Below are 14,815 nucleotides of genomic sequence, written 5' to 3'. Positions count from 1 at the left end.
TGCGTTAGCTTATAATGCTGAATATTGAATGCTAGATTAGTTAAAAAAAAAAAAATAAAAAAAAAAAAAAAACTGAATTCAGATTGTGTAGCGTAATAGCGTTATTTTTAAAAAATTAAAAAAATCTCATTACTAGCTAAAAATCTATTACTCTTAACACAATAAATATTTTTTTGTTCCAAAAATCGCTTAGTAATTAAAATAATTAATTTATGCTATTTTAAGATTTTAAGAAAATATGACTCAAATTTAGAATAGCAATATTTTGTCAAATACAAAAAAATAGTAATATTGAGAGATTATTGCTTTATTAAACATTTAAAAATCATAGAAAAATTTATGTTTGGGTAAGTAAATCTTGGTATCATTTTACAAACTCAAGGATTTTTTTAAAACAAAAAACGTTAATCTTAAATTAGATATTTCTCGATTAAAAGTATAAATCACTAAGATTAAAGAAAAAAAATAAGAAAAAACGAACATGACGCTTAAAAGTTGCAGTTTCACATAAAAATATAATATTTATGATGTCTTACATAGATAAGTTTGTGGTAATAACGCTGTTTTAAATTGTGTAAAACAGAAGCATCGTTAAGATATGTTAAATTGGACATATCTTCAGCTTTTTCGTACTTGGGTGGGTTGACTTGTTGTAGTTGATCTTTCTTAAAGTCTTTCGTCTATATGAAAAATATAATAAGTATTCATTAATACATATATAAACTTAGATTAATAAGATTTTTATGAAAGCATTTCCGGGTTGAAAAGAAACTTAGTTTCGTCTTGGATTGACTTATTTTCTTTTGAAGTTATGAATTTGCCGAAAAATTTACCTCAGATCTTGATTTTTTTTTTATCTTAATGTTGACTTTTTTTGATTTGAAAGTTATTTAGTTTCCTTAAACTTGACTTTTTTTGACTTAAACAAAAAACTCGATATCGAGTCACGAAATCTAGTCGTATGCTTGACTTATTTTTGCCTTCTAATAACAAAAATAATAAAATGTTGATAAGATAGGATGAGTAAAGTACTTTCAATCTCTTCGATTGTAGAGCGAATGCTTTGAATGCTGACATTCAAGAGGTCCAGTGTTCGAGTTTCATGGAAACCAGGAATTTTATACTAATAATTTGTGATTTTTTCAGCTATCTAGGGGTCGTGTATCTCTTCTCTTCATCTCAACGTGTAACATGATCAATTACAACTTTGATTGAAATAATGATACCTGACTATTACGAAATAGATAACGGCTAAGATAGCCGTGTAAAAAAATCACCAATTTCTTAATTATTTATTAATTATTTTTTTAACTTAATATACTTAATCATGTGAGAAGTAATTCTATCCAATATTTCTTTTTTGATTTTCAATTTTTGTTACTTTTATTTATAATTCCGAAAACTATGTTAAAGTTAATTTTGTTTTAACTTAATCATGATTTTTTTTTGTCTCAAATCGATCCTAACTAAGTCAAAAAAAGTCAAAAGTAAATATATATCTAATATATAAAATTCTCGTGTCACAATGTTCGTTCCCATACTCCTCCGAAACGGCTTGACCGATTCTCATGAAATTTTTTATGCATATTCAGTAAGCCTGACAATGGAAAATTCCCATTTTTAAACTATAGCTCCTATTGACTCCAAATTTGGCAGGAATCTCCTATATGTGATGTAGAAATGATCTAAGAGCGGATTTTATGACAATCTACTCCCAATATGGATTGCGAGGGTGGGCGTTAACAATGAAAATTCAAAATTTCCAAGCTATAGCTCCTAGAGAATCCTAATTTTGTATGAATTTTTTGTAAGATTTAAAAATAATTTATAAACGAATTTAACGATATCCTACTCCACAAGGGGTTGCGGGGGTGGGTGTTAATAATGAAAATTTTAAATTTCAGAGCTGTAGCTCCTATAGGCTCCAAATTTGGTAAGAATCTGCTCTATGTGATGTATAAATGATTCAAGAGTGGATTTAATGACAGCCTACTCCCAATACGGATTGTGGGGGTGGGTATTAACAATGACAATTTTTAATTTTCAAGCTATAGCTCCTACAGACTCCAATTAAGTAGGAATTTTCTCTAAGAGATGTAGATAGAAATAATATACGAACGAATTTTAAGATACCTCACAGGAGTTTGCGGGGGTGGATGTTAACAATTAAAATTTTTAATTTCCAAGCTATAGCTCTTATAGACTCCAAATTTGGTAAGAATCTTCAATGTGATAGAGAAATAATCTAAGAGCGGATTTTACGACGAATCACCCCCAATAAGGATTGCGGGGGTGGGTGTTGACAAAAAAAATCTTAATTTCCAAAACATAGCTCCTAAAAGGCGTAAATTTGGTAGGAATCTTTTATTTGTCATGTAGAGATCATCTCAAAACGGATTTCAATAAATTCTACTTCCGACAGGGATTGCGGGGGTGGGTGTTAGAATTTCAAATTTCCATTTCCAAACTGTAACTTCTACAAACTTGAAATTAGGTAGGAATCTTTCATTTGTCATGAGATCATCTCAAAACGGATCCCAAAAAATTCTACTTCCGATAGGGATTGCGGGGGTGGGTGTCAAAATCTAAAATTTTAATTTCCAAACTGTAACTCCTGCAGATTCTAAATTTGGTAGGAATCTTCGTGTACGATGTCAAGTTCAGCTGAGAATGGATTTTCTCGAATTCTAACCCCAAAAGGGATGGTGGGGGCGTTAACAATGAAAATTTCTCATTTCCAATCGATAGTTTTTATAGACTCGAAGTTTTATTGAAATCTTTTATTTATAATGTAGAAATTATCTCGAATAGGATCTTACGAAATTCCTCCCCCACATAGAAGTGCGGGAGTAATAATTGTCAAAAAATTCATATTCTTTAAATACAGTTCCTACAAATATAAAATTTGATAGAATCTGAAGAGAAACAGGCAAATACCGGGATGGCCTCCAAGGTCAACAGTTTAAATATTTTTCTTTCTTAATAGTGATATTTTCTTACAACAATCGTCTCTTTGGCAGCGGCAACAAAGTCGACTAAGAATTTTACATTCATAGTTTTTTGCTGATCACATAACCGATGAATTGTTCTTATTACGGGATCGCGAAAATGTAACAGATTAAAAGCATTGCATTTTCTAAACACATGATATATAGAAAAAAAATTTGGCTACTCATTTTAAGAAAATTCGTAAAAAACAAGTACAAATAATTTTCTGTGTATAATTGATGTTACGGACAAAATTTTAATTAACAGCGAAATTCGTCACAATTTAAGCTAGGCAGATTTCATCTTTACTTATGAGACCTGCAATTACTTTAACTAAAACTTACAATGCTCATTAAAATTTTTTTTTCTTCGTGTCAATTAATATTCATTTTTGGAAAAAAGCCACGGGAATGTTATAGTGATTGCACATTGAAAGTTACAATGAATTTTAGCTAGAATAATCATGTGGACACAATATACAGACCAATTTGATGGAATTTGGAATCTGTGCAAGTCAAAACAATCTTCCAATTAAATTTCAAATCTAGATCTAAAAATACAATTCTATAAAGCGCCTAGCGGAGCGGGCGGGTAACAGTTCATATATATATATATATATATATATATCTATCTATATATATATATATATTAGGGTGTGCTAAAATGTAACTTCCGTGGAGAACCTTTTAAAATTGGAATTTTGAGTTCCACTTTTAACATCATCTGTGTTTGGGCATTTCCTGAGATATTTCGGGTTGAGAGAATTCACTTGGTCATTTATAGGATTTTTAACAGGAGATTTAATTGGGCACTTTCGGCCAAATTTTGAATTTTCACCGGAAATACCCAAACTAAGCTTCTGTTAAAAAATTCTATGAAAATCAAATACATTGTCTCACACCAAAATATATCAGGAAATTCCCAAACGCTACCCCTGTTAAAAGCGGAACTAAAAATTCCAATTTTAAAAGATTCTCCATGGGAGTTACATTTTGGCACACCCTAATATATATATATATTAGGGTGTGCCAAAATGTAACTCCCATGGAGAACCTTTTAATATATATATATATATATATATATATATATATATATATATATATATATATATATATATATATATATATATATATATATATATATATATATATATATATATATATATATATATATATATATATATATATATAAGATTATATAATATAATAGTATATAATATTTAATATTATATACACAGTAAAAAATATTGTGTATTTGTGTCGAAAACGGTTTGTGTTAAAAATTGTAGTGTGTTAAAATAACACAAAGTTTGTGTTACTTTATTTTGTAACATAAAAAATGTATTATACATTCTTCATTAACACATTTTGTATGTTACTGTGGAATTAACGCAAAGTTTGTGTCAAAATCTCCATCAATATAACATTAACTTTGTGTTAACAGCGCGTCGGTTCTTTACTTTACGGGGCAACCGTTTTTACAAAGTGAGCGTCATCATTGGCATCTATTTTGTTGGTGTTTTGAGTGTTAATAATAAAGCTATTTAATCTAAAAATTAACAATAAAGTGAGTTTATAATACAAACAAAAAAATTGATGTAATCAACGGTGAGTTATTATTTATTTATTATTGAAATTTCTGAATACTGTAGATAACCTTCTTTCTTCAAAGATAACCTTAAAATTTGTTTTTATAAAATAAAGTACTCTTAATAGTAGATATTAAAAAAATATTCTCTGTAAAATTTATGATTATTATAAATTAAAATTACTGAATTTTTTAACTGCCAGTTACTGATTTTTTTTTTTATAAAATTTTTTTTTTTTATACCAAGTATGCAATACTAAAATTTATTTTGACGTAAGTTTTATTTTTTTTTTAGATGAGTGGGAATTCATCTAGCATTCAAAAATTTGATGTAAATCAAAATCAAAAAGTCACTGTCATGTTTACTCAAGAGTGGAATAATACTAAAGTTTGGGCCAAACTAAATTTGCCTGTTAACAACTTTGTTTTAAAAGATAAATCTTCATTATAATTAATTATTTCTTATAATCTAATGTGAAAATATAATAAATATTATTACACGGAGAAAAAAATATTGTTAGAATAAGGATACGTATCGTTATTCTGACTATACGCCGTATAGTCATTTTTTTTAGAGATATACGCTGTATAGCCAATTCAGCTATACAGTGTATCATCAAAATGACGATAGATATCATTATTTTAGCGTTACATTTAGTTAATTCAACTATACAGATCCTCACGTTAACGAAACAATTGCCTGTTTTGACGAAACTACATATATTTACAAGAGCTATTCTCTGCATGCTTTTAAGTCAAACAAATGAATCCTTAAATCAGAAATCCGGATTGTTATTTTAAGGAAACGTCGTTTGAGGATACGTTGGATAGTCATTTTAACAATATTTTTTTTTTTCCGTTATTGTCCGTTACTCTAGGATATTCTTATCTAAAAAGAACCGTGCGTGGCATACACGGGAGTAGCACTGTGCTTCTTATATAAGCAGGTTGCTAACTTCACAATAGTAACAATAAAGTTTCAATTCTAAAAATATTATAATTTATTTAAAACCGTAAGATGGACGGCGGAGTATGAAGGTCCACCTATGTTTACAAGCTGAAAATGATTTTCATGCTTGTAAACTTTATCATGTGAAGTTTGTATTCTCCCTTAATATCCCTTATTGTCCGTTACTCTAGGATATTCTTATCTAAAAAGAACCGTGCGTGGCATACACGGGAGTAGCACTGTGCTTCTTATATAAGCAGGTTGCTAACTTCACAATAGTAACAATAAAGTTTCAATTCTAAAAATATTATAATTTTTTTTTTTTTTTTTTTTTTTTTTTTAAGTGTAAGTAATAAAGACAATTATATTTTTTAATTTAATTTCTAAAACCTATAAATTGTTTTTCGATTTAATTATTTAAAATTTTACCTACAATTATTTACATTTAATAACTGCTGATTTATTAAAATGTAAATAAAAAAAAAAATTTTTTTTAATAAATATTATTGACTACAGTTGAGGAAATAAAAAAAATTTATTTTATGCGTATAAAACAGTTGATTAGAATAAATAAAATTATTTAACATTTATTTTGTGTTAAGATTGACACTCCAAAAGTTTAAGATTCTTTGCGCCCTCTTGTGGCAATATTTCAACATAATCTTTGTGTTAAAAGGGGGTTACACAAAGTTTTTGTCAAAATTTCAACACAAATTTCGTGTCAACCGTTTTTAACCCACAAACTGTGTTGATTTTACACAATATTTTTTACTATATATATATATATATATATATATATATATAGTATATATATATATATATATATATATATATATATATATGAAAAGAAGAGATGTAAACTCGATTTTCGAAAAACGGGGTAAAATCAATAACTTTCCAATTTTTCGAAAATTTTCAATTTTCTTAGCGGAAAATTAAAAATGAAAATGAAAAACGGAATTCTACGAAAGATTCATTCAATCTTCACAAGGGATTAAGAACCAGATAAATTCACACCATATCCCATTAAAAATTTTTTTTTTTTTTTTATAAAAAAAAGGTATATTATTATTATATTAATTCATTGTCAAGTATTTTAAATCGATTCAACAATCATTTTTCTTTTTGTCTATGTGATTTTTATCCTATTTATGTGTATATTATGACTGAGATGTTAGTTAGTATGACAAAAATGGAAATTTTCTTTCTACGAGGAAAAAAAAATTAAATTTAATCAAGGAAATAATTTTAAAGAACTTTCTTCTTGATTTAAATATAGAAAAATTCTTAAACTAAGAAATTTTTTTTGATCAAAGTAATTTTTATTTAATTCAACAATTTTTTGTCTTCATTGAAAATAATGAAACTCTTGAAAATAATGTTATTGGTTCAAGAATTTTTTTTGTGATTCAAGTTAATTTTTTTTTAGCATAGACGATAATCGAACATATCTATAGGTATATGCATGTCCGTGCTTAAGGTATGTGATTACAAAAAAAAAAATGTATGTATTCTATTTTACAAAATAAAAAAAAATGATTCTTACCTCACCCCCTGGCAATATAACTGAGACAATATCGCCTTTCGTAGCTTTAATTTCTCCAAGCAGATATCCTTCTTTTTCATCAGGTACCCAGCAAGCTTTTTTAGCATCATAAGGCTTGGATTGATCAATTCTCTTTTGCTCAAGAGATACGAACAGGTAGGGAGTAGGATCGGGATCTTCCCCCACTTGTACTGGTGGTTTCGGCATTTTTAGTTAATTTAAATATCGTTCGTCTTCAAATTAGTAAAAATTTTTGTTTTTTTTCACTTTATTCGAGAAAACTGAGTTTTAGAACGACGATCCAGAGTCCAGAACAAGATTGATATTCAAGGTGACAAAATTGTTGTTCGTGACGTTCTGTTTTACCCTGAAGTAGATAAAATTATCATTAGTGGCACGAAAAAAAACTTATTACAATTTATATTTTGTTAATTCACATTAATTTTTAGTAATACCTATTTTATTTCAATTTAAAAAGTAAAATAATTATATTAAGAATTGAATTTGTCACATCGATAAAAAAAATTATTTTGATTCAAAAGAAACAATCTTGATCCAAAAATTTATTTTTTGAACACAATCAGTCTATTTTCTTCAAAAATGTATCATCTTAAATCTAATTATATTCGATTTAGAGATCAAGATTTTTAAACGATAACTATGATAACTTGATTAAAGTATTTATTATCTTCGATCGATAGAATTAAATCTTACGTCTGAAAACAATTTTCTCCAATTAAAAATCATTTCGCTTTCTTTTAAAAACTTTATATTTTCGATTCAAGAATTAGCTCCTACATTAATAATTACAATAAAACAATCTTTTTCATTATAAGGTACAGAAAATAAATTTTTAAACAAAATTCTTTTGCTCTTTATCTAAAAGTTTTAATTATTGATTCATAAGTTCAACTTTTAAATTGAGAAAACTGAAAATTTTAAAACAAGAATAAATTTTTGAAGAAAAAATTTTTTTTTAATCAAGTAGTTTTATTTTTTTTTTTTTTCGGTGCACATATAACACGTAAAACTGTGGCTGGATATTGAAACAAATATTCCAAAAGTATTCCAATATAATGTTTACAGATATCCGTTTTATTTATTTCTTTAATGCTACATCGATATCATCACTTATTACACAGAAAGGAAATTGATATAATAGCAACTACATCCTTATTCTTTTCTTAATATATTTACGTTTGAAGGATATTCACTGAGGTTTCGTAATATGTAATTGCTCACGACACTTAGTTGGCCATTGATAAAAACTTTAAATGTAAACCAAGGAAGTTAATAATGATAAGCACATTTAAATTAAATTTCTGTGTCGAAAATATTTTTTGACTCAATATATGAAAAGTTTACTGTAAGAAAACTTCACTGTGTTTTCAAACTAAAGCAAAATCAATATTTCATGTAATTGAAAAAAAAAAAAAAAATAAATAAATATTTTTCACTTGGTGTACCTTGTTATTAAAACAATATTCACATTGAAATAAAATCACCAAACATATTATACCCACGGACTTACTTTTAAAAAGCTGTTCTGACAGGGCGGCGAATACTAAACCTCAATATAAGCACGTGCAACGTGATCCCAATTTGTAACGTACGATCACATTGGCTGGCGATGCTAACCAATCCAGTCTTTCGTTATTGTGTAGTTAAATCTACCTTTTTAGGCGGAGACGACACCAAATGTGTGACAGAGTAAAACGTGCAGCGCATCAGAAGTCAGATGAAAATAGATATACAGAAAACAGTTTAACCTTATTGTAAACTATATTAATTCCAACTAATTCTTAGCGATCAATGTTAATAACATCATTAAAAAAATAAATTTTCGATTGCAGTTCTGAGAAGGATGAAAAAAAAAATGAAGTACGTTTAACCTTTACGCACGGTTTGAGTAACACTTCCTTGACATTGTAATGGTAATGAGATAAGATAATTTAATGTAGATAAATTATGCTAGAATTTAATAGCATAAAGTAATAATGATATATTACTTGAAAAAAGCATGGTATGTATGTATGTATTTACATCGAGTATTGCAAATAAATTAATTCGAATATTATTACAATTTCAATATATATAAGCCGCGTTATTTCATATATACAGTCGTCGTCATTGATTTGTAATGGTTGGCAATGATTAGAGTAAAATCAAAAATTCTCAATTCGGACATCTCTCACTAAAAATTTCAATTAATAATATGATTAGAAAATAAAAAAAAATTAACGAAACTATGAAGAAAATTCACATAAAATAAATAATTGTAAGCTCAGACAAACATAATTATAGAAATTTATCAAAAAAAAAGTACTATACATAGAAATCATTAAAGATAAAAAATTCTTATCTGGTAAATCACCAGAGAAATAATTTGAATATTGAAAAATATACAAATGGAATATTTTAAATAAATTTGATGTTTCAATTAAAAGAAAAATGAAATATCAGTCTCCTGATAATTACAGTCATAAAAATAAACAATATCAAATAAGTATAGCTAAATATAAAGACATTCACTAAATTAATAGACCATATCATAATACAAAATTAAAATTGAAAAGGCCTAAAATTAGAAAATAGTCCATCAAAGAAATTTAAATTTTTAACTTCCCGCTAAGAAAATCAAAGATTTTCAAAAATCGGGAAGTTTTTGTTTTCACCCCGTTTTGCAAAAATCGAGTTTTCATCAGATCTCGACATTTGAAGGTCACAGGAAGCTTCCCTGACTATCCCTGCGAGGTTGTCACTATGTCTGTATGTATGTGTGTGTGTGTGTGTGTGTGTTTTTTTTTTTTTTTTTAAAAAGGTACGAAGAAAGATCTTCAAAAGACACCGGTATCGTTAACTCTGCCGCCCATCTTCCGGCAGATATCGATAGTCGGTAGTGTGGAGATTTTTACCCACTAAAAAAAACATTCCTCTTCCCCTCTCCCCTAGATGGTACGGGGAGGACTGGATTAGAACCGCGTTAGCATTACTTCAATCCAGTCATGCTGCGTCTCACGACGCCTACTCCTGGCTACTGGTCCCTTTCTGCGATTTTGTCTTTCAGGAGGTGCTGTGCATAAACTGCAACAGCTGGCCAGTTTTCCTCTTGTTTGATCGTATAGATCACTAGGCTTGAGGGGGAGAGCCTGGTGCCTATGATCTCTTCGGTGCTTCTTCTGTAGTCCTCCCATTGAGCACACTCGAAGAATGTGTGTTCGGCGTCGTCGATTTTATCCGGGCAGTATTTGCACGTTGGTGTGCTGTGCAAACCCATCTTGAAAAGATAGGCATTGAACTGCCCATGTCCCGTCAATAGCTGGGTCAGGAAGAAGTCCGTATCCCCGTGCTTCCGAGAGAGCCAGACGTTGATGTTTGGGATCAGGCGCGCCGTCCATCTGACCGTCTCTCCCGATGTCCATCGGTCCTGCCACTCTTGCTGCGTTTCCGCCTTTATCCTCGTTCTTGCGTCCTTCATGTTATCATCAATGTCTTTAGCGTCATAGAGTTTTGCTCTTTCGAACGCTAATAGGTCGATGGGCGCGGCTCCTGCAATAACCAATACAGCCGCTTCGGAAACTGTGCGGTAGGCGCAGGCAACCCTGAGAGCGCCTCGCCGCTGTACTGCTGCGATCTTTCGCCGGTAGGTCTTCTGCTTTAATATGTCTGCCCATATCTCCGCTCCATAAAGCAGTACCGAGTGGACTGCTTCTAGAAGAACTCTTCTCTTTTTTGTTCTTGGTCCCATGGTGTTGGTCATAATTCGTGCTAGGCTAGACACAGTCTTGCTGGCTTTCTTGCATGCACTGTCGAGGTGTTCACGGAAAGATAGTTTCTCGTCTATCATTACCCCTAGATACCGCAGGGCCCTTGTTGACGTCAGCGTTGTTCCTCCCATGTCCATAGCGAATGGTTTTGGAAACCATTTTTGACGGGTCAAGACGACCATCTCGGTTTTCTGTTTGGCGAGTTTCAGGTGATGCTTATCGAGCCAAGTCTCGACGGTGTCGATGGTTTCCCGAACTAGCAGTTCAGCCTCTTCCACGCTGTCCGTCACTATAGTGGCTGCAACGTCGTCTGCAAAGCCTGTTAGCTCTACTTGCTCTGGCAACGGGATTTCAAGAAGCTCGTCGTAGTCTGCGTTCCATAGATCAGGCCCCATTATTGAGCCTTGCGGCACGCCAGCCGTTATGGCGTATTCTTGTGGGCCTTCAGTAGTTTCCACTATTAGCTTTCTATCGTCAAGGTAGTTGTCGACTAGTGCCAGATTTTCTGGCTCCGCGTCAAACTTGTGCTCCAGAGCGTCTAAAATGTCTCCCCAATTTGCGCTGTTAAATGCGTTTTTGACATCTAGCGTGAGGAGAAGACATACTTTACGAGCTTTGAGGCTACCAGACCATGCTTGTGTTGCTGTCTTTATGACTTTCTTGATCGCTCCGACTGTCGAATGACCTTTCCGGAAGCCATGCTGGTTGGTGGCAAAACCTCCAGCACGGTCGATGTCGTCGCGAAGTCTCCCTTGTATGAGCTTCTCGAGCAGTTTTCCAGCAATGTCTAGCATACAGAGTCGTCTAAGAGAACCAATTTCTGCCGTTTCCAGACCGCGGAAAAGTTGCCAGTTGCCAAGCATGCGTTGTAGGTGTTCAGGAGTAAGTCTGGGTATTCCAGGGCTATAATCTTGATCACCGATGCCGGGATGCCATCAGGTCCAGGTGCCTTTCCTGTTTTGAGTGACTTGGCCGCGTCTTGTAGTTCCTTAGTTGTGAAGGGCGTTACTTCGTTGTTTTAGTGTAGTGTTTCTTCTCCCGCGGCGGGTGTTTGGGGAAAAGCTCCGCTACGATGCTATCCATTAAGGCTGGAGACTTCGGCGCCTCTGGTGAAGCCTTTCCAAGTCGTTTGGCGACAATTTGGTAGGCTTTACCCCAGATGTCATTGTCGAGATCGTTGCAGATCTCTTTCCACAACTTTGCTTTACTTGCTTTGATGGCTCGATTTAGCATCTTTTTGGCCTGCTTGTACTCTTTTGAATACAAGTCCTGGCTTGGGGAGCGTTTGGCGGCTCTCGTTGCGCGGCGACGTAGTTGATGGCACATTTTGCGAAGTTCCGCTATGTCTGTTGACCACCAGTACGCCGGCCTGCGAAAACTCCGGTTTTCCAACCGCGGCATAGAGGCGTCACATGCGGCGGAAATCTCCTTCATCGTATTTAGTACTGTCCTTTCTGTCTCGCTGCAAGTATCCGGAGTCGGGTTGTTCTGAAGGGTAGACCAGCTCCGTGCAAGTGAAGCTCGCAGTGCCTCTGGATCAAGCTTCCTGACATTCCACTTTCGCTTAGAAAGGTCGTGTTGTGGTACCGGAGCAGATGCCAATCCAACGTTAAATGTCACGAACTGGTGATCACTGCCACTGTATTTTTCGGATACTGTCCAGTTTTCAATCATGTTGGCAATTTTTGGAGTCGCCAACGAAATGTCGAGGATGGACTCTTGGTACCCCGGTCTTCTGAAAGTCGTGGTGCTCCCAGTATTTAGCACTATGAGGTCGAGTCTAGCCACGACGTCAGCGACCTCGTTGCCTCTGGTGTCGGAGAAATCAGCGCCCCATTCAGCCGATTTAGCATTGAAGTCACCAGCTACGATAACTTCGCCGTCGAACTTGGTGATCACATCCTCTATATTTGCCAGTTTCTGTCGGAACACACTAATCCCTTCGTTAGGTGAGAGATAGACGCTCATGAAGTAGGTTATGGGGGTTTGAATCCAGACAAAACCTGCTCCACTTCCGCTGTTGATGGTGGTAACGTTCTTTGTATTTGCAATCCAGATTGCCGCCGTGCCAGTTTTGTCTGCGAACCATGCTCTATCTTGGAGGTTTAGATATTGCTCACAGATGAAGCAAACGTCGATCCTCTCTTCAAAGACTCGCTGGCGAAGTAAATTTTGCGCCAACGCACATCTATTCAGGTTTCCTTGAAGTATGCGTGTCATTTCTGCCCTTTTGTAGCTTCGGCAAGTGCGGTGCGGAATACCTTACAAGCCCCGGAGCCTGGAATATGACATAAGCTATCTGGAGCTTCTTGTTCCTCTGTACAGAGGAAGCACTTTGGCTGTTCAACGCAGTCTGCAGCTTTGTGGTTTCCTCCTCCGCATTTAAAGCAGCACTTGCTTCTGTCAGGCCCCTTGCAGGAGTTCGTCGCGTGCCCGTATCCGAGACATCTGATGCAGCGTGTTACTTTTACAACTGGTCGAATGCGGCAGTTGACCCATCCGATCATTATACGAGCCTTGTCAAGGATTTTGAACGCGCTAGCCTCGTCTATCTCGCAGAAGGCTGCCCGGTTGCCCCGTCGAGTAGGCTTTGTCAAATTTACCCGTTTGATCTCCAGGCTGTCGGTGAAGTCACGTTTGAGTGCTTCGCGGACGTCGTTCTCAGTAGTGATGGCATCCAAGTCCAGGATCTCGATCGTTGCTTTTGGTGTAAGCGTTCTGACTGTACCGATGTTAGCAGTTGCTGTTTTTATCGCAGCCGTGAAAGCGGTAGTGTCTTCAGTCTTGCGACCTATTTCTAGAAGAACGCCCCCTCGCTTCGTTTGTTTGATAGACTTTATGTCTACTCCAGTCTCTGTCGGATTAACCTTGGCTTTGATTTCCTTGAGGAGATCGGCGTATGTTCGCCCTTCAGCTGGTTGGACAAGCACAGCTTTAGTTTTTATCTTCTTCCTCTTCGATTTCTTGGAGCCAACATTGCTTGGCTGGTTTCGGGCTGTAGCAGATTGAGCCACTGGCTCCTGTTCTTCCTTTTTCTTGTTTTTCCGAGTCACTTTGGTCCAGGTATCACCCCGGGCTGTCTTCTTATGTGCTGGCTTATCGATTTCCGAGGAAGGGCTGGGCGTGGATAGCGGCCTCTTCTTGTTTTTCTCTTCTCTATGCTGTGTTTTCTCAGGAGTGACCGAAAACGTCTGGGATTTTTTGTTCAGATCCGGAGATGTTTGCGTGGTTCTCGCCGTCTTCGTTGCTGGTTTGTTGGCCAACTTATATGCCGTGGCAATGGACGCTACTATTTTTCTGAGTTCATGGTGGAGATTTCGTTTATCCTTTATGAACTCAGCTAATTCTTCGATCTTGCTACCGAGCCGTTCCATTGGCGATTGTTGACCGGTGACAGTCGGTAGAGAGTTTATCCTCCCTCGGCATGTGTGAGTGTTGACAGGAGCAACAGGTCTTCCACCTATTGGAGGAAAGTTTGTTTGCTGTGCGTCTACTTCCATCAGAGCTGTTTCTTTACTCCCTGTAGCATTGCTAGACAGCAGAGCCATGGGGTCTACTCCACTGTTCAAACGGTCGCTTGATAACGACGAGTTCAGGCCCGTTTGTACGCCTTCCCTCGCCGGCACTGAGGTATCCCTCCTCTGCACCGTAGACGATGTTTGAAATTGTTCTGACATTTCCATACCATCTTTTGCTAGGTTTTGGTCCACCCCGAGTATTCTCTTTCCTCGGTACCCGACGCATCTGACGTGCAGATATGCCGGGCATTCCCCTATCCGCCACCTGGGGAGGCGTGTGTGTGTGTGTGTGTGTGTGTGTGTGTGTGTGTGTAAGTATATGAATCGCTTATAATTTTTGAACGATTAAACCGATCGGAATCTACCAAACGGCGTTCTAAAGAGTTCCCTCAAACTTAGATTTCCTATGAATTTGAATCGATTCGGACCGATAGATTTTAAGAAATCTAAAAAAAATCAG

General features: G+C 34.6%; 1 protein-coding gene across 23 annotated transcripts in view; it reads right to left on the bottom strand.

The window, feature by feature from the left end:
- Positions 1 to 8,622, bottom strand: part of LOC123273034 (myosin heavy chain, muscle) — a 69,401-nt gene extending 60,779 nt beyond the window's left edge. For 17 of the 23 annotated variants that reach the window (XM_044740159.1, XM_044740157.1, XM_044740165.1 and 14 more), the window contains exons 1-3: positions 8,537 to 8,621; positions 7,071 to 7,437; positions 537 to 680 (exon numbers count right to left, since the gene is read on the bottom strand). In XM_044740159.1, coding sequence (XP_044596094.1) covers positions 537 to 680; positions 7,071 to 7,277 — 351 coding nt within the window. In that variant the 5' untranslated portion in view covers positions 7,278 to 7,437; positions 8,537 to 8,621. Of the gene's footprint in view, positions 1 to 536; positions 681 to 7,070; positions 7,438 to 8,536 lie in introns of all 23 variants that reach the window. The other 6 variants (XM_044740158.1, XM_044740173.1, XM_044740149.1 and 3 more) reach the window with 3 other exon arrangements.
- Positions 8,623 to 14,815: the final 6,193 nt, after the last annotated feature.

This window comes from Cotesia glomerata, linkage group LG10 (genome assembly GCF_020080835.1).
Source record: "Cotesia glomerata isolate CgM1 linkage group LG10, MPM_Cglom_v2.3, whole genome shotgun sequence".
NCBI lineage: Eukaryota > Metazoa > Arthropoda > Insecta > Hymenoptera > Braconidae > Cotesia > Cotesia glomerata.
Note: the sequence above shows the minus strand (reverse complement) of the source record. Positions and strands in the feature narration are given on the sequence as shown.